Source organism: Drosophila mauritiana, chromosome X (assembly GCF_004382145.1).
Source record: "Drosophila mauritiana strain mau12 chromosome X, ASM438214v1, whole genome shotgun sequence".
Lineage (NCBI taxonomy): Eukaryota > Metazoa > Arthropoda > Insecta > Diptera > Drosophilidae > Drosophila > Drosophila mauritiana.
This window is the reverse complement of record NC_046672.1, coordinates 17,291,522-17,310,307: the sequence shown is the minus strand read 5'-3', so window position 1 is coordinate 17,310,307 and position 18,786 is coordinate 17,291,522. Positions and strand designations below refer to the sequence as shown.

General features: G+C 45.9%; 2 protein-coding genes across 3 annotated transcripts in view; both read left to right on the top strand.

Annotated features, from left to right (window-relative positions):
- LOC117148148 (rho guanine nucleotide exchange factor 10) overlaps positions 1 to 11,373 on the top strand; it is a 103,655-nt gene extending 92,282 nt beyond the window's left edge. For both annotated transcript variants that reach the window (XM_033315379.1, XM_033315380.1), the window contains 5 exons: positions 2,707 to 3,773; positions 3,829 to 4,056; positions 5,780 to 6,641; positions 6,705 to 7,399; positions 7,462 to 11,373. In XM_033315379.1, the coding sequence (XP_033171270.1) occupies positions 2,707 to 3,773; positions 3,829 to 4,056; positions 5,780 to 6,641; positions 6,705 to 7,399; positions 7,462 to 9,684 (5,075 nt within the window). In that variant the 3' untranslated portion in view covers positions 9,685 to 11,373. The remainder of the gene's footprint in view (positions 1 to 2,706; positions 3,774 to 3,828; positions 4,057 to 5,779; positions 6,642 to 6,704; positions 7,400 to 7,461) is intronic.
- A 3,830-nt stretch (positions 11,374 to 15,203) lies between these two features.
- On the top strand, positions 15,204 to 18,753 carry LOC117148478 (spore wall protein 2). Its single transcript, XM_033315853.1, has 2 exons — positions 15,204 to 15,708; positions 16,603 to 18,753. The coding sequence occupies exons 1-2, from the start codon at positions 15,423 to 15,425 to the stop codon at positions 18,597 to 18,599; spliced, it is 2,283 nt and encodes a 760-aa protein (XP_033171744.1). The 5' UTR covers positions 15,204 to 15,422; the 3' UTR covers positions 18,600 to 18,753.
- Positions 18,754 to 18,786: the final 33 nt, after the last annotated feature.

Below are 18,786 nucleotides of genomic sequence, written 5' to 3'. Positions count from 1 at the left end.
TGTGATAAATAGGAACATGTGCTTATATATAATGTCTAGCATTATGATCAATTATTTGCAATTCACATTTGATTTATGAGTTTCAAGTTAACTTTGGCGTGCAACAATATAAGAAAACGATAGGTGAGGGTACTCGGAGACTTTGACCCATCGAGGCTGTGCCTCCAAAAGTAGCTACACAGTCTTTGTGGTTGTCATTTCAATTAGCAATGGACTCGGGTCGTTCCGACTTTGTTTCTATGACTGTTTGGGGTCTGTTTCTGGCTGTGAGCCTGAACTGAGCCCCTGTGGGCGTGAAATGAGTTGGCAAAACAATAAAGAACAAACAGATATGGCAACGTGTGGATGTGTGTAATTTGTATAATTTAAGTGAGCATTAGCATTTGCAGAGATTTCTTTGTTGCGAGCATTCTGCATTGGCATTAATGAGTGGCTCATTAATCACTCGCGGCAATTGGTACCGAATGGAATGAATAAGTGAGCGAATGCGAATGAATAACCCGGTGACTGACTGCCTGGCTGCCTGACTGCCTGACTGACGGCAACAGGCAATAGTTGTGCCAAAATAAGGTAAACAAAACGAAACTCGCCGAAAATATTGCATGGGAGAATCTCACTTTTGCGCGAGACTGCGGCCTGCGACTCCCCCGCGGGCTCACATGGCGTATGATTAATTTTTCACAATCATTTTCCATTATGCAAAAAGTCGCGGAGGTGGATTAGATGCATCCAAAGGGGTCTCCTTATTTTTGGTTTCATTATTTGCGTGCCGTGGCAGGAGTTTGTTTTTCGGTTTCCGTTAACTGTTGCACATTGCCGTGATGATAATTAATGAGCCAGCGGTGCGTATACGTGATGTCGTAACAGGCCAAACAAACTCGAATCGGAAATCCAAGCAAATAAATTACATAAACGCTTAACCGTGGAGATTTGCGTGGGGGTGGCCAATAAAATAAGGATGGTTAAACTGTGTCAGTGTGCCAAATAATTTTCTTTGACCGGGATATTATTAAATTGTCTTATTTACATATTTTACGTCTCTAAAGCTCACGCAAAAACTGCCAGAAAATCAACATATTGTATTAATAATTCGCTTTCTATTAAATTTACATATTTTTCCCTGTGCATTTCAATATCCATACTTCCCATTTCTGCCCCATCATCCCCGATTCCAAAGTTATTTAAGATTAATTAATAAACTCTACGCCAGCCGCATTTGCGTGCTTATGGATTATGTTAAACCAAGTGTACGACAAAATACAAAAAAAAAAAAACACACAGAAACGAAGGAAAATATGTTTGCCAACAATCAACTTAAACGCTGCCATGCCACGCCCCCCGCCCACCGTTTTTGACTGCTCTTTTCAATATGTGAAAAGCGTGTTTTCGCCCCTGCCTCCTCGAAAGTTACACAAACTCAATTTTGTAAAAGCGAAATTTGTCTCCCTTTTTGGGCCGTATATATAATGTAATTTTGAAGATGTTTTCACATTTTGCGCAAAATATTTACACAATTTGCTTTTCCCTTTTTTTATATTTCGTTCGGCTTCTCCGTTTTCCACACATTGGAAAATGGGGATTAAAAGGGGGGAGTAATGGGCTGGGATGTTGGAGCTAACGCGCTGGACTGAGCTGAATTTGCAATTATCACAGCTAACTGAACCCGACTTGTCACCACATCCCCATTCCTACGCCAGTCGTCCGCTGGATGATTAATGGTCGTGAACATGACATCGAGTTTGTCTCGAATCTGTTTTGTTTCTGCGGCCATGGTTGTGATTCTCCATCTGAATCTCAATCGGAATCGAAATCGCTATCCTAATGTTTGTTTAGAGCTTGGCTTCTAGCCGCACTGCGAGAAAAACGGTGGTTTCATTTGGTAACTACTACACAATGAAAATTCTAACATTTGGCCACACTGATTTCATATAAATAGTGCAGTGTGACCATGCTTAATGAATGTGAGTAATGACTACTCGTTAAACCTTTTATTTCACAAAGCACCAAAATTTTTCGCTCAGTGCATTCCATGGGCCTGACAGTTGTCTCTCTAATACCGTTCTGCTGGTTCTGGCAGAGTGGTCGGTGTGGGTCTGTGCCGAGTCTGAGTGCCCGGAGTACGTGGCCCAGTGTGGGAGTTGCTGCTGGCTTTCTGGCCACGGCCACTTGGCAAGTAACCCACACTCTGCCAGAATGAGTCTTGGCCAGAATTGGCGGCTTTCTGGCTTTGATGCCCCCCCATCCACTCGCCCGAAACTCAGTCACAATCCCAGTCCCACGCCACAGAAGTTGGCGGTAATCGCGAACGGAGACATGACGGCCATGGCCAAATCCTGTTTGTGCTGCTGTTTTAGCCGACTTAATCTGCATATGGCCCACAATTGCTGGCAATTAACTCACTTGGCCAACGCCACATAATTGGTAATGCTTTGGGGTACTGACGTCAGCCAGGGAACAACGGAATATTGAATGTCATCCATTTTTTAAAGTGCTTGATATATGGAAGTTTTTGATTTTTATGACGCAAATTCAAGACAGAAGAAAGGAATTTTAATCTTTGTCAACATTGAATGAAGATGGGATTGATTTGTTAATTTGTTGTAATATCAAATATCTGAATAATATAACCTAAACTATAATGCTAAATATTATTTGATATAATTATTATTCTATAATATACTAATTTTTATTTCATTTCCTTTCCAGATGAACACAAATTGAACTCCGGCTCATGGGAGGACACCTTGGACGAGCCCCATCACCACCACGCGCACCACTCGCACCACCAGCAGTATCTGCATCAGCACCAGCACCACTCGCACCTCAGTCAGCGACACCAGCAGCAGCAGCAGCTGCAGCAGACCTCGTTCATTGGATCACCGCCGTCCAGTGCCAGCATCACCACCGCCCAATTGCACAGTGCGTTTAGCCGGAGGATTGCCGAGCAGCGGGAGCGAGATCAGCGTGACCAGCGGGATCAGCGGGAAGCAGCGGGCTGCACCGCAGCCACAATTGCCGGCGGAAGCTTCAGCGCCAACGGTGGCCAGGCTGCCGTTGGTGTCGGCGTTGGTAGCAGCAGCAGCTGCGGCAGCAGCAGCGAACGGGACACCAAATCGCCCTGTCGCGAACGGGATAGGAATCTCGAGCGGGACAGAGATCGCGAGCGGGACAAGAACGAGGATCTGGGCGAGGAGGAGGTTCTCACCGAGGAGGAGCAGACCAGCAGCAGCGTGAGTTCGCTAAGTGCCGGTAATCAACGCAATTCGCAATTGCGTTCCACCTTCAACAAGGCCAAGCAGCATTTGTCGTTTGACAAATGGCGCACGGCCGCCACCGGAAGCGCAACAGGTTCCGCATCCGGCCCAGGATCATCAGCCACTGATAGTAACAACGCCGCCAGCAACATGATTATGCGACGGGCCAGTGCCTGCACAATGCCATCGAGTGGCGGAGGTGGAGGAGCAGGTGGTGGTGGTTCCCAGAGAGAGGAAGCCACCACACCGGGTGAATCGCCCGGAGGACGTCTGTCCCGCTGGTTCTCCATCAGGCGCGGCTCATCGCATCAGTACGACGTGGGAGGACGCGATGGACGCCACTCGACCGCCTCCAGTTTTGATACGCCCGATTCGGGCTCGGGAAATTCCCCGAAAAACGGATCCAATGCGGTAGCTGGAACCGGGGGAGCCGGATCCCAGGGAGTAGCGCTGGACGCAGCTTCACCACAGAAATTGGCCAATTTGGGAGCCAGCAAAATGATGCCCGGAGTGCCAGAGGTGAGTCATCTTGGATATCAAAAGAGCAAAATATAACATAATTCTATTACTGCAGTCGGAGGACGACGAGGCGACCGCCAATCGCTTCGATGTGGACCTCATGATGACGCCTGGCAGTCGGGCCAATGGAACCGCTCGAACCGCCCACAACCGGCTGATTGTGCCCATGTTGCCGCCCGCCCCCGCAGGACTGTCCCAGCAGCAGCTGAAGAGGCGCCACATCGTGGCAGCCATCGTGCACAGTGAGAACTCGTATGTGGCCACCCTGCAGCGACTAGTCAATGTGAGTGGGAATGTCCTATAAATATCATTCGATCGGTTTTGAAATGGAATTATACAGATCCCCGCATCTCGAGTAACTTAAAATTAGTTAATTATTGCTTGACTATCTATAATTGTTACCTGCAGTAGCTTCCATTTCACCGTCGAATTTTAAGGGACTTAACTTTTAATAGTTATATTTATATTTAATAAATTTTAGAACATTTTATATGAAATGTAGTAAAAGAATGTTCAAATAGGAAAGTTTACATACAATTTTCGTGATTTACACAATTTCCAAATTGGGGTGCATTAGGAATTGGCAGCCCTCTAGTTATCGAAATCCGAGGGGTGCTCCTTTAGTTCGACAACCATCCTAATGCCCTGTTCCAATTCAGAATTTGGATTTCCCGATCCCCCTTCCGACCACGAGGTCCAAATTGGAGTTGGAATGGAATACGTGCATGTGCATGTGGTAGTCCCAGTTCACCTGGTTCTCTAGCAGTATCGGCTTAACCTGGGGAGCCTGCGGATTCTGAGTTCCAGCATAGTTCGTGGTACAGATACAGGGCTTTTCCAGGTCCCGTCTCCTCCATGCTGGCATCATGCTCGGTGATCCGCTTAGAAGCGGGAGTTTCTTTGGCCTTGTCGAGGAGTATGTTTACATCCATGGGCACTAACATTTACGGTTTACCAGTAGTCTCGTTGATTTAAATTTGTCCAAATTGCCCGAGCTTTTCTTCTCAAATCGAATCCAACTCGATTACCTTCGTTTGCCAGCGAGCAATTTCATTGGAAATTTCAAAATCGTCGAATTCCCGGCCTCCAAATAGGCCTGCACATCCTCCAATGCCTCTGATGGGCTTGGACTTTTATCTCCTCTGCCAGTATCTATCTGAATCTTCATATCTGCTACTTAGTTCACTTAAGATCCTTTAAGTTCATTATGCTCGCCCGGAGTTGTATGAGTATAAATATGCTTATTTCGATAATGGGTATGGGAGGAATTCGAAAAGGGAATAACCAGTTGACTTGTTGAAGACTGGAGTTGAAAAATAAAGGTCAATATATGGAAGTGTTTTGTTTGCTTATCGTGATTTGAATAGGAATATACATGAATAGAGACATGCAGGCGTCTTAAGAAAGCCGCATACAAGCCTTAATTTTTGGTTTCATAAAGTGCCGCATGCCTAGTTAGACAACCTTAGTACCCCAATTAACCACCGACTAATGTTAATCTCATGTCAAATCATTTGATCTCTTTACATGCCATCCTCTTCCCATATGCCATAACTGCCGATTTCACCGTCATAAAAACAACCAACCAACCAACTAACTAACAAATCACACTCACCTACTCGCCCACTAACCAACCAATGTACACACCCAATTTGAACCCAAAATCACATTTAACCCACAAGTAGTTACAAAATTAGAAAAACCAAAACAAGTAATACTCGTATACAAAACCCAGATTAAAATCTAAGCTTTAACTGTGAGAAACTGATAGAAAAAACGGCGCAAAGAGCTTGGTAATCAATCAAATAAATATGAACACTGTTGCACCAGTCCTGTCAAACTGCATAAATATTTAAAAGCTACTAATAAGGTAAATTAATATTAACAAAAATGTAGATAAGAAAAATTAAATTACATTTTGAGGAACCTACTACAGGCTGGTGTAACTCAGTGAAGTGAAGTCATAAAACTAAACTAATCATCTGTGTGCTGTTCTCAACCCGCAGGATTACAAGAAACCGCTGGAGGAGTGCAGTCCGCCGGTGCTGAATCCGGTGAAGATAGCCACACTGTTCCATTGCCTGCCGGACATCCTGCACTCGCACAAGTTGTTCCGGATCTCGTTGGCGGAGTGCGTCCGGAACTGGGATCGCGATGAGAAGATTGGCGATTGCTTTGTGAGCGCGTTTGGAAAGCCGCAGCTACTAGAGATTTACTCCGGTTTCATCAACAACTTCTCGGCGGCCATGGAGCTGGCCAAAATGGAAGAGAAGCGCAAGTCGGCACTGGCCGATTTCTTTAAGGTCAAGCAGATCAGTGCCCACGATCGGCTGTCGTTTTTCGGACTGATGGTGAAGCCGGTGCAGCGTTTCCCCCAGTTCATCCTCTTCCTGCAGGATCTGCTGAAATACACGCCACAGGGCCACCACGACAGGATGTCGCTGCAGTTGGCCCTGTCGCAGCTGGAACTCCTGGCGGAGCTCCTCAACGAGAGCAAACGGGAGGCGGAGCAGTACCAGGCCTTTAAGGAGATGCTTGGCCACATCTCGGGGACCTTCAATGCCCGATCCCTGAGTTTGAGCAGCGTCAGTGTCAGCGACTCGGCCGGCGGCCATCGGCCGAGGTACTTACTCCGCGAGGACAACGTCACCCACATGGAGTTCAACCAGGCCGGGTTCATTGTCAAGTGCAAGCAGCGCCGGCTGCTCCTGCTCAACGATAAGGTCATTTGCGTGTCGGTGGCGCCTAAGCAGTCGCACGATTTCGGGGCCACCGAGAAGCTCACCTTCAAGTGGATGTTTCCAGTCAACGATGTCGAGATTGTGGACAACAGCACGTCGGCCACGCTTTCCAGGATTCTCACGGCGGGTAAGGATTTTCATATAACATATTTGTGAAGCTTAAATATACCCATATATTTTTAATTTCTAGGTCTCAACCGCGGCGGCAGCTTGAAGTCCAATGGCAGTAGTGGCGCCAACGGCAGCCCGTATGCGAATAGCACTCTTCCTGGACATGGAGGTGGCTCGTCGGGCTTCTCCGGCTTTGGAGATCCGCACAGCTCGCCGGCCGCACAGCTGACCAACGGGGCGGACAATCTGTGCAGCGAGATGAGTACGCTGATGTATGACTACGAGGTGATTTCTCGCATTCAGGATCTGGTGTCCAGCTTGAAGGGCAGCTACAAGGAGCTAAACGCGAATACCACGCGCAACGTGCTCAATCTCATCCAAGGCTCCATCCAGCGCAAGGACGAGGAGATGGCCTGGGTGGACTCTTGCTGCCTGCAGCTCATTGGACGACACAAGTCCGGCAAGGAGGAAACCTTCACATTCCAGACGCAGACGCCTGCGGTGAAGAAGGAGTGGATCACAGAGTTGCGTCTGGCTCAGCTGGCCCTTGATCCGAACAATTCGCCAGCCTGGGAACGTGGTGGCTCCCATCCTCAGCCCGCCCATCATCACCCACATCATCATCCGTTGCAGCATCCGCACGCGGGAGCTGGCGATCCCCGCCAGACGCAGGAGCAACTGCAGCTGCAGGAGGCCGTACAGCAGAAGCAGTCGCGCAAAATGCCGCTCTTTGTCAAAGCGATGCCTGTCTACAAATCACAGCATCAAACCGAGGTAAGTTTCTTATCATAATGCTTTATATTTCATAACTACAATGCTATCTGTTTACCTTCCAGGTGCGCTGTGGATGTTACTACAGCATCGCCAATGACACCAAACAGAGCGGAAACGCGCGACGCCGGCACAAGCAGCTCAATTACCTGTGGATGTGCAGCAGCGATGGCACCTCCTCGCACATCACCGTTTTAGCCCAACACCCTCAGCAGGCGGGCAATCTTCGCGAGGCGGGTGCCTTTGACCTTTTTGAGACACAGGTCTCTGCCTTGGAGTTCGTCAAGGGACTGGATCAGCTGAAGTCGCGAGATGAGCCGGCCAGTCTGCTGGGCGACCTGGTTTGGCTGGGCACGGATAGCCGCAAGATTCTGATCTACTCGGCAAGGAATCCCGAGCAGGAGGAGCAGCTGGGAAGCTATTCGGTACCGGGAGCAGTTCAGCGAATCCTTTATCACTTCGATGCGGTCTATGTGGCTCTGTCGGGAGCAACAGTGCTGATTTTCCGCAGAGGAAACGATGGCGTTTGGCAGTTGCGAGACCCGCAGACCATCCGTCTCGGTGACACCGATCTTGTGGTGCCCAGCCTTTTGCCGATCAACATGTGCATCTACGCTTCGTGCGGCAACCGAGTGTACGTTATGAACGCCCTGAACGGCGAGATCCAGCGCAGCTTTGAGGTGCAGCACGGGGCCACTCAGCAGGTGAATCTAATGGCCCACTCCGGCATCGGTTTGTGGATCTCGCTGAAGAACTCGACAATGTTGTGCCTGTACCACACGGAGACGTTTAAGCATCTGCAGGACATCAACATAGCATCCAGCGTACTGCGACACGATGGCAAAAAGGAGCAGCCGCTGAACAATAGCTCGGTGTATGTGACCGCCCTGATGGCCTGCAAGGGATTGCTGTGGGTGGGCACCAATGTGGGTATTGCGGTGACCATTCCGCTGCCCCGTCTGGAGGGAGTGCCCATCATCAGCGGGGGAATCAACATGTCCTGCCACGCGCACTTTGGACCCATCACCTTTTTGTTGCCACTGATTCCAAAAGTTTATCCCGCCTATAAGCCACCGACCGTGGGCGCAGCTCCATTGGTGCCCAGCATGGGAGATGACCTCCAATTGCCTGCCATTGATGCGGATCCAAAGATCCAGGAGTTGGACGACGGGGCCGTAGTGTTGCGTCGTGACCTTGCTAAGGAAGAGATGTCGGCCAGCAATCCCGGAGCGGATTCAACAGCCTCATCGCCGCGAAGCTCCAAACTGGACAAGCAGAATTCGCTGGACCAGAGTTTCACTGCAAAAATACGCGCTTCGCTGGCGAATTCGCCGGCTTTCCACCGCAAGCGTTTCCGTGATGACCCAAATAGAATGTCCAAAACTTTACCCCGTGGCCTGGGGGCCGCGGCAGCCGGCAGCGGAGCAGGAGGAGCCAGTGCAGCAGGATCGGGAACGGCCAGTGGTAACACTTCGCAGCATGGCGAGCACGGTATCTGTGACGTTTACGGCCTGTATGGCAAGCTGATATTCGTGAAGGAGGACTATGATGCGGAGGAGGGTAATCAGGGCAACCTAATGGACATGATGTATGAGGGTATGAGACGCTCGGATCCTGAATTGGCAGCCATACCCGGCAAGGTGTGCACCCTGGACAGACGTTTGCGAATGAAGGCTTCGCGACCGAGGTCGTTGGACCTGTCCAACTGGTCGGTGGACTCCAAGTCCTCCAGTCTGTATACATCGTCGGGCAGCGAAGAGAGCATGGGCATCCGGCATTTTGGCGGACGTTCTGTGTCCCGCAACAGCAGCAGTGCCAGCCACAAGACATCCGGCACAGGCAGTGATCTGGGCAACATATCAGAGAACGGCCTCATGACCACCGCTGACATCCATCACCATCAACAGCAGCAACAACAGCTGAATAGCTCCGCCAAGCCAGAGGAAATGAGCCGACTGGGCGCAGGGAACTCGGGACTGGACAAACCAGCCGCCGCGGTGGCCACTTTAAAGCGAAAACAGAAGCAGAACTCCAAGCAGCAGCAGCAACAGAACGCCGACGGACCAAGGACAGTGATCACCCTGATGGGCGGACGCGGCTACTGGCGCCAGATGTGGTACAACGGGGCGGGTGGTTCGCCCAGCCATAAGAACAGCAGTTCCGGCGGCGGCGGAGGCAGTGGCTCCGGATTCAGTGGCCAAACAATGCAGTCGGGCAATCCCAGCTGCTCACCGCTGACGGCCAACTCCAATGACGCCCACATCGTGGTCTGGGAGAAGAAGTTATAATCGCAGGAGCTGGTGTGCTGCTGCACCCTTCAGCAGCATCCCCACCAGCACCATCCACCGCTAACCGAGCTGTGGCGCCGCGTGGGCGAGCAGCATCAGCAGCACCAGCAGCTGCAGCAGGCGCAGCGCCGTGGCCGTGGTCGGGTCCGGTTCCGGGGATCCTTTATTCAGCGGGATCGCAGTGCCGGCAGCGATGGAGGAGCCGGTTACGGATCAAGCGGATTGTCAGGTGCTGGCGGATCGGGGAGCATGTTGGGTGCCAGTCTGAAGCGACTGACCAAGCTGAAGCGCGGCGGCAGCCTCAAGGAGTTCTAGATTCGCGTGTACATTGTTTTTCGAAATTTAGTTTGTAGCACTTAGACTTACGTTTAGGCACAAAAACCGGCGGCCACCTAAATCACTTGATTTCTTTTGCGCTTGTTGTAAGCCGGAATATCGAATATATTTATTAGCGCCCTGTTTACGATTCCAATCCGAATCGGAGAACCATTTAGCCCCAAAGCTCCAGTGTTTGCTAAACGAGATATTTTCAAATGTACAGATCTATGGATAAACTGTACTGATTTCGTTTTTCCCATTTAAAAACTATCTTCTTGTTTTAGAACCGTATATAAATATGGTTTTTAAATTTCATCTATTCGCTAAACTTCAATGTTGTTATAATATTTTTCAAAACCATCACCTTCATGTACGTTTCCTTGTAGGAAATCGCTTTCATTTTGATCATTTTCAACAATTTGGGAATCGAAGTTGAACATCGTTAATTTCTTAGTTAATCACATTTAACTACACTTTCTCAAAATGAATGCTTAAAATCTGCTAGCTTTCGGGAAAAGCTAAGTTTGAATTAGATTTGGAACCTGTAGTGGGCACAGGGGTGTATATATAGCGAATGTTACTGAAGAAACCTAGTGTTTAGTCAGTGTTTTCTCAAACTTGAGCAGCCAACTATCTCTCTTTGTTCTCGATTCTTGCGTTAGAATGTGAAACTTAGCCCTAGGGAAATGTTTTTTTTTTCGTATATAGTTCATAACTGAATATCCAAATATACAAGTTTTTTTTTTCGTTAGTTCTGTAAGCAAAATATGTTACATAGGATATAACTAGATGATAAGCGATGGAGCACACACACAAGAGAGCGGCCAAGCCAACAAGCTAGGGGGAAATGGTGTTGTCTGTACAATAAGAGATAAAGCAAAACAATAATGCATTGTTTAGTTATCCGGGAAACTGTCGAGGGAGCAGGACTTGCGGATGGAGTGCGACATGGTAATGCAGATGGTTATTTGGCCTATTCTACGACCATGTGCAGCACTTCTTATCGGTTTTTTTCAAGCTTTTCGAAGCAAAAACTCTGAGGCAGCTGGCAGCACTTTCCTTATGTATGTATTATAACGAAATTAATATTAAACGTACTTCCCCTTTATGGATAAACCCCATTTGTAGAACTCTAATGCCTGTATTTGTGAACATTTACAACAAGCAAACAAGAAATAAAAAACAAGTGTTTTTTTTTGTCTGTCAAGTAAATTTAAATATACAAGAGTAATGAAGCGAACAAGGAATATCTTATATATACACAAAAACATACTTATATACGATTTACATTTATGAAATATACATGTGCGTGTGTGCAACATGAATATTTAGCTAAATATAATAAAAAAAGAAACAGAATGTTTTATCGAAGATATTTTTTGCGAACGATATCTTTTGGATACACATATAGAAGTCAGGCATAATGCAATTATGTAACTTTTTATATCATTGTGCATATTTACACACACACACACACATACGCGTTAACGCACTCATCGACATATATGAAAATAATATATTTACCTATATATCACACATATTTACGGGTTCCCCGGGAAACCCAAATGTACATGTACTTGGATGGCATATTTTCGGCATCGTCTGTGAATTATCTATCCACAGCGAGCCAAGTTGCTTTGTCGGTGTTATACAACAAAAAAATTAAAACAAGAGCATTGTATGTATTCAAGAACAAAGAAAATGTATTAAAATATTAAAAAAAATATATATACATTGTACGTTTTTATTCGGTCTTTAAAGTCGTCAGGTTCGATTTCTTTGATTTATATTTTATTTTAACAATTGTTTGAAAAGCGCGGCTTTTGCTTGGAAAATGTGCAGCATAATTTTGGGGTGTTCCCGTAATAAAGTTTGATGGTCACTGTTGAATCTCTTTGGTTGACCATACAGTTTTATAGCCTCAAAAACGGAAGGAAAACAATGTGAATTGAATTATGCTGTTTCATGATACTGACGAATTACTACGATGACTTGCTTATTGATTAAAGAGCTAACCAATTTAAAAAAATATTTTTATTTATGCAATATTTTCGAATGACTTTTTTTATCTTCATTTAAATTACGGACACTATCTATTCAATTGATTTTCAAAACTCCTTATTATGTTCATATTTGCTGATTTTTTATAATGGAATGCAAATTTTAAAACAAGTTCATCGAGATATGGAATTTCGTATTTAGATATTCATTTTGTAGTTGCGGGGAAGAAAGTGTTGTTTTATTCTGAGATTTTTTTAACTTAACCCAGATCATCCAAATTTACGACCCCTCGAACCCTACTCGTTTATTGATCTCTTTAAAATAATCATATATATTGTTTAATATAATTTTATATTTGACTGCCAATCGATGGGAAAATGTTTAACGAATTTAACAACAATGGCATTCGATATCAGGACAAGTATTTTTATTGTTGTCGTATTATAATTATACCACTAAATTTTGTGAACATTTTTATTGCCGATGCATTGTCTAAAATACTAACACATTTGTTTGCTCATAGCCCTATTAGAACTAATAACTTGCAAGTTATGAGAGGTATGTGTTTAAACTTGGCACAATTGGTATGGAAATAATTTAAGTCGGAAGCTCACTTTCACCTTGTTGATTTTTTTATGCACAGTAAACTTTAAGTTGCATTTATGCATTTTACATAACCCCAAATGACAATGCACATTGAAGGGCCAAAAAGCGAAAGTTTGTAATGCATTTATAATATTGTAGCTAAAAAGGAAATACCTTTCCAAGTAAAATGGCAGTGCCGGTGTTCCCTAGAGATTGCGTAAGTTTTCGCTAAAGTTGAAGCCAAAATTCAAACCCTGCGGTGTAAAAGAGCTTAAAGTTTGTCAATTTAGCTTATCTTGCCGTTTTGTAGAAAGCTTGAAGGATGTTCTGAGCCAGGATACCAAGCATTTGGAGTCCGCTGAAAGCTCCTCCCCGTCGATTGACCCACATAATTCATTTCAGTTATATATTTGAGTCTGGTCATTAGTTTTGCGTAAGGGCCAGAGAAAAAACTCGCCGAGAAAGAGTCGCAGTCGCAGGCGTGCCAAATTGATGCTATCAGTAATGAATAATAATGCCCAATAAGCGAGTCGGCTGATAATGACGAGATGGCCCATTACATAAACGAAAGCACATTGCACCGCAGCTCCAGTCCAGTCCAGCTTATTAGCGTTAATTGTTGGCGACACTTTTATTCCCATTTCCATTTTCAATTTCATTTTCACATCTATTTCCATTTGGCTTTATTCCGCCGCCCGCCTTTGAATCGAAATGATTCGAACTTGGCAAGTGTCTGTCCCCCTTAACGCTTAACGAGATTGCAGTTCGGCTGGCTCTCCTCCGCTGGCCTTTGGTCATCGGCCATTGGCCATCGGACACCGGCCACCGGCTGATAAATGAGTCTGGGCCAGACATTATGCAATATTGGGGCCCTAAGGCGATTGGGACCGGTACCCGAAATAGCCACCGAAATACGCTGCCATTCAAATGCAGTGATGCCCCAATAGTTTGAAATATCTCTTTCATAAATATCTCTTTTATAAACATTAATGGTTTGTTAATATAATATTATAGCTAAAGCCAAAAATCATAGAAATATTTTGTTGTTTAGATGCAATGTTGTTTGCAATGCAAAAATATGTAGGGGTTTTCAAATTTGTTAATTTATCTTCTTGAAACGTTGTCCACTTCTTAAAAACAGATTTTCGTGTACTTCGTTATTGTTGTTAAAACATAGGACTTTGCAGTGCCAGGATAAAAGCTTAAAAAAGCCAAATTTGCTGTCTATAACATGTGTCACCTGAAATAGAACCATCAAATGGAAATCGCAACTATCGAATACAAAATGAAATGAAATGAAACAGGATGTGTTGCCCAAAGGACTGGTTTATTTGCTTGTTGATGCATTCGAAGAATGCCATTTTGGGGAAAAGGTTGAACCAGGGAAGAGAATAAACCGGTGACATCCACAACGGATGCGGCAATCGGATCGATAAATCAGGCTTGTTTATGGCAACAGCAGCGGCCATAACCGTAACTCCCGCCGCCGGCAATGGTGCGGCGCCCAGTTCGAAAATCGAGTGTAGTGGGGTCCAGTCGAATGGAGGGTTTCAGTTTGTCCATGGGGCCATGACCTGCCCCAAGTGCTTTGCGTAACAACAACTACACCACGCAGCAGCAGCAGCAGCAACAACAAATGCGGCAGGGAGTGTGGAATTTTGTTGTTTTTGGCTTTCCCAGCCAGTCACGATCGCCGCAATTTTCTTGTCACTGTCACCCGAAATACGAAAAAAAACAAAAACCGCTCGGCGCACGCAACAAAGCAAAGCAGCAACATCGGCTTAAAAGACAAATAAACAAAGCGGCTGCCACAGTAAAAACTGCAACTGCACGAACAGCAGCAGTAACAGTAACAGAAACAGTAACAACAATAGCAAAGAGGAATACAAAAAAAAATGGTTGCAGCAGCAACAACAGAAATTGGCGATTCGCCGCTGCTGATAAGAACTAAATTGTATGAATTCAATGCGAATACGGAATACCCTAATCAGGAAGTTAGGATATATTTTAACATTGCAATTTTTAATAAAAAAAAGAAATTCAAGTGGTAAACTAATATAAATGCAAATCATAAGAACAATTTTATAAGAAATTTAATCACACATAATATAAAATCATAAATTAAATAATACTAAGAATATATAGTCATGGGTTAAAAATATAATTATATCTTATTATTCAATTGTTAAATATTGTACTTTATTTATATTAAACTGAATATACATTTGATTATGATAGCCAATATTTGTTAGAGTATTATTATAAGCATTTTACTGTTTTATGTTCTTAAGCATGTCCGAATATACAAAGCTATTCACTGGATTGCGCTACCCTTTTTCGGGTAGTGTACAAATGGTTTGCCCGCAAAAACAGCAAACGGCCGCAACGAGCGACAATTTAACGAGGCTGCTGCGCTGCCGTTGGATATTGCTGCTGCTGCTTCGGCTGCTGCTGTTGCTGCGGTGTCCCCCCAGCAGCAACATTTTGGCCTCTGCCGCGCTCGCAGTCGCTGCCGTCGTCGACGTCGGCGTTCTTCGGGCGGCGGTTTCCATTTCATTTTTAAGCTAACGCTCGTCGCGTTCAGCGTTTTAATATTTAATTGTCGTCGATCGCGAGCGGTTGTCATTGCTCCACTGGAATAATAGTGGAATTGCCATTGCCATTGGATTGCGATTGCCACGGCTGTACCGTTACCGTTAATCGTGAAGTGATCCGGGAATTCGCCAAGAGAATACCACACACAATACCCATACCTGAAACGCGTTGCAGCACCCTTTTTTGTTCAGTGTTCTTCAGTTTTTTGTTCAGTGCGCAGTTTGCCATTTACAGTGGCCATGATTCCCTGGATTTGCCTAAGCGCGGCCATCGTGCTCATCCTGTGCCCCCTGCACACATCCTCGCGCAGCTACAGCAACGGTCTGATCTTCTACGAACTGAAGACCCACCGACCCTACCTACCGCCCACGGTCAGCGTGTCCAGGGGCCGCAATCTGGCCAGCGTCAAGTACTCCGAGAAGGGGTCCATCTGGTCCACCTTTGGCCAGCCCTGCGAGTGCAACGGACCCACCTGCGGATGCTGCGCCGGTCTCAAGGTCGATCAGTACCGATTCGATCAGAAAGGTAAGAAAACCCATGGTTCGTTAGCTATTAATGGGAAGAATATTGGAATATTTTAAATGTTTAGGAGATTATTGATTAGGAGATTAGTAATATGAAACAGTGTAACATTTGAAAACATATCTTAGTTGTAATTTTAAAGGCAGAATGTTCAAAAAGCATATATTTTTTTCATTCCTTTAGAAAGGAATGGTTTTGTAATGCTGTATATTATTATGGTTTGAAATGAACAAGAACTTTGATTGCGAATAACATGTATATGTATCTATATCTATATCCATGCGTGAAAGGACCTGCATGTAATAGATTTTTCCCAGTGCACTTGTTATTTATTTGGTGAAGAAAAGCATTAATGGGTTTTCATATTAGCCTTAATATCTTAATATACACTAATGAGCACTAGGTTAGTAATCGCCTTAGGATCAATCCATTGGCCATATGGTTATGCATAAATTGGAATCTTTGCGGTCATTTAGCCTGGTCGGAATCGGGGCTCCTGGCCTGCGGGTGGTGGCCACACATATTTGGCTGCGACTTCGGCTGGATTTCAGGCCGATTTCCTTGGCCAAGAAACCGATCTTGGCTGTGGGTTGGCGGCGCATGCCGGAGACTACAATGCGATCGGTGGTTTGGCTTGGTTTCCATTTCGCTCCGCTTCGCTTCGTGACATGCCAGCATTTGCCAATCAAAATGCCACAAATTGTTGGCGCTTCCAGCGGTGGCCACCCCCTCCTCGCCTCATCCACCATCCACCATTCAGCACCGAGCACCCACCATTTGCCTGGGATCCACAGTTTGCCACCCGCCACTTTCATTCATTGAATCGAATCGTTTCATTGTTGTGCCTATCTGTAATTTTGACTCAACGTTTTCTTTCCATTTTGCCTCTGTTTGCAGTGTGCGCCAACGTGAGCTTCGTGCCGCATCTGGAGGAGGCCCAACTGGAGGTCTTTCTTAATGGCAGGCCCTCCTCGAAGTACGGAATCTCGGTGCGCAATCCGGCGCCCTTCTGCATTCCCGTCATGATGGGTGTACCGATGGCCATGTGCGTCCAAATGACCGACGTCACAGTGGTTGGGAACAACCTAAACATGTGCATGGACTTTGTGGTTCGGATGGCCACCACCGATCTCTTCGAGATGCATTTCCAGTGCATGCGAATGGGTCTGGATGGTCTGCAGTATGTGGACAAGAATGGCAATCCCGTACTGCCGGTGGGAGATGGCCAGAGCGACGATCCGGAGGAGTACGAGTACGCCGAGCTGGAGGATCAACCAGAAGAGTATCCCTATCAAGAGGATGTCAAGGAGGAGGCTCCAACACAGGGCTATCAGTCAGATAACAATCTGCAGCAGATGAATACAACACTGACCACTGGTCAGGTTGAAGAGGATGAGAAGGAGGAGAATCAATCAATGGGTTATCAACCTCTCATCACAAATAATCAAGCACAGAAGATTGAGCCTCAATTAAATCTAGAAGAATTAAGCTATCAACCTCAGAAGAATCAAACACTAAGCGAGCCATCTAAACAAAATCAGGTGGAGAAGGAGGAGGGTACACAAAACGAAGAATCAGGTTATCAAACACTAGGTCAAATTAAGGTTGAAGACCAAAAAGAAGAAAAGCCTGCGAAAAAACAACCAGAGATTCAACAGCCTTCAGAAAATACGTTGGATGAAAAGGAACCGATGGGCTATCAACCCCCGGTGGCGATGGATCCACACAAAGTTCCAGAAGAACAGCATCTATCCGAGGATCTTCAAGAAGAGGAGGAGAAGACTTTAGAGAGCGAGGGAGATCACCAGGAGGACGAAGAACTCGAAGATGTGGAGCCCCTTCCAATCGAAAGTGAAATGCTGATGGCCAGCGATCAGTCAGAAGAAGCACCTCTCGAAGAAGAGGCCGAAGAAACGCCAGCTGAAGACGCGAAAGAGACGGCAGCAGAGGCGGCGGAGAAAGAGAAAGAGACGGAGACAGACTCTCAGCAAGAGACACCTGACAATGACAATGGTTATGGGGAGAGTGGCCTGAGGCCAAGTCAGGTAATTGAAACAATTACCAATTCAATAAAAGCCACTGAAGCGCCCACAACAACAACAACAGCCACTATAACGAAAATACCAACAACAACGACAAAAATACCGACAGCAGCTACGACATTTAACAAGCCAAACATTGGTATTGATGACACAAACAATGGGGAGAAGACAGTAGAAGCAGAGGGTGAGAAGACAGTAGAAGAGCCAGAGAAAGAGGGCGAGACATCTGAGGAAGGGGAGGCAGAAGACGACGAAGAAGACTCGACAACAGTGGCTGTTGAAATGGAAAACGATAGTGATAATGAGATAAACGTTGACGATGATGATGAGGTGGAGAAAAAAAACCGGGTGAAGGAACCCCCAAGCCAGGTGAAGAAGGGGGAGACGAAACAGGAAGAGGCAGCGGAAGAAAAGGCCGAAGAGGGCGTGCAGAAGGAGGAGAGAGAGCCGGAGAAAGAGGTGAAGGCAAGTCATGAAGAAAAGGTCAATCCGAATGACACAGCCGCTGAAGAAGATGAAGATAAGGAAGAAGAAGGAGAAGATGGGGAGGATGAAGAGGAAGAGGGAGAGGAAGATGAAGACGACGAGGAGGAAGAAGAGGAGGACGATGAAAAGGAAGAAGGCGAGGTAGACGCTGCAGAAGAATCCGCTGAAGCAGCAAAGCCCGAAGAAAGCGCTGTGAAAATTGATGAAAACGGCAACGGCTATGAAAATGCCTATGCAAATGCGAATGAAAATGCAAGTGGAAATGCATATGGAAATGCAAATGCGACGCCGGCAGCGAAGTCGTTGTCCCGACGTCGCCGTCTGCGCACGCGCCGCCTGCCGCGCCCCCTGAGGAAACACCATTAGGCCCCACTCCTTAGCTTAATCTATTGTAATTCGTAATTGTTAATGAATTGTTAATGCTAAACGTTGAAGCCTGTTAATTAATACGTATTTATTGTATTTATTGAAACCAACTCAAAGCCAAACTCAAGCGAAATAAACGTTAATTGTAATTTAATCACTGAGATTCCAAGTTAACAACAGGTATTTT

Coding starts and splice junctions, on each gene's coding strand:
- LOC117148478 (XM_033315853.1), top strand. CDS start 15,423: ATGATTCCCTGGATTTGCCTAAGCGCGGCCATCGTGCTCATCCTGTGC. Junction 15,709..16,602: donor GTACCGATTCGATCAGAAAG/GTAAGAAAACCC, acceptor CTCTGTTTGCAG/TGTGCGCCAACGTGAGCTTC.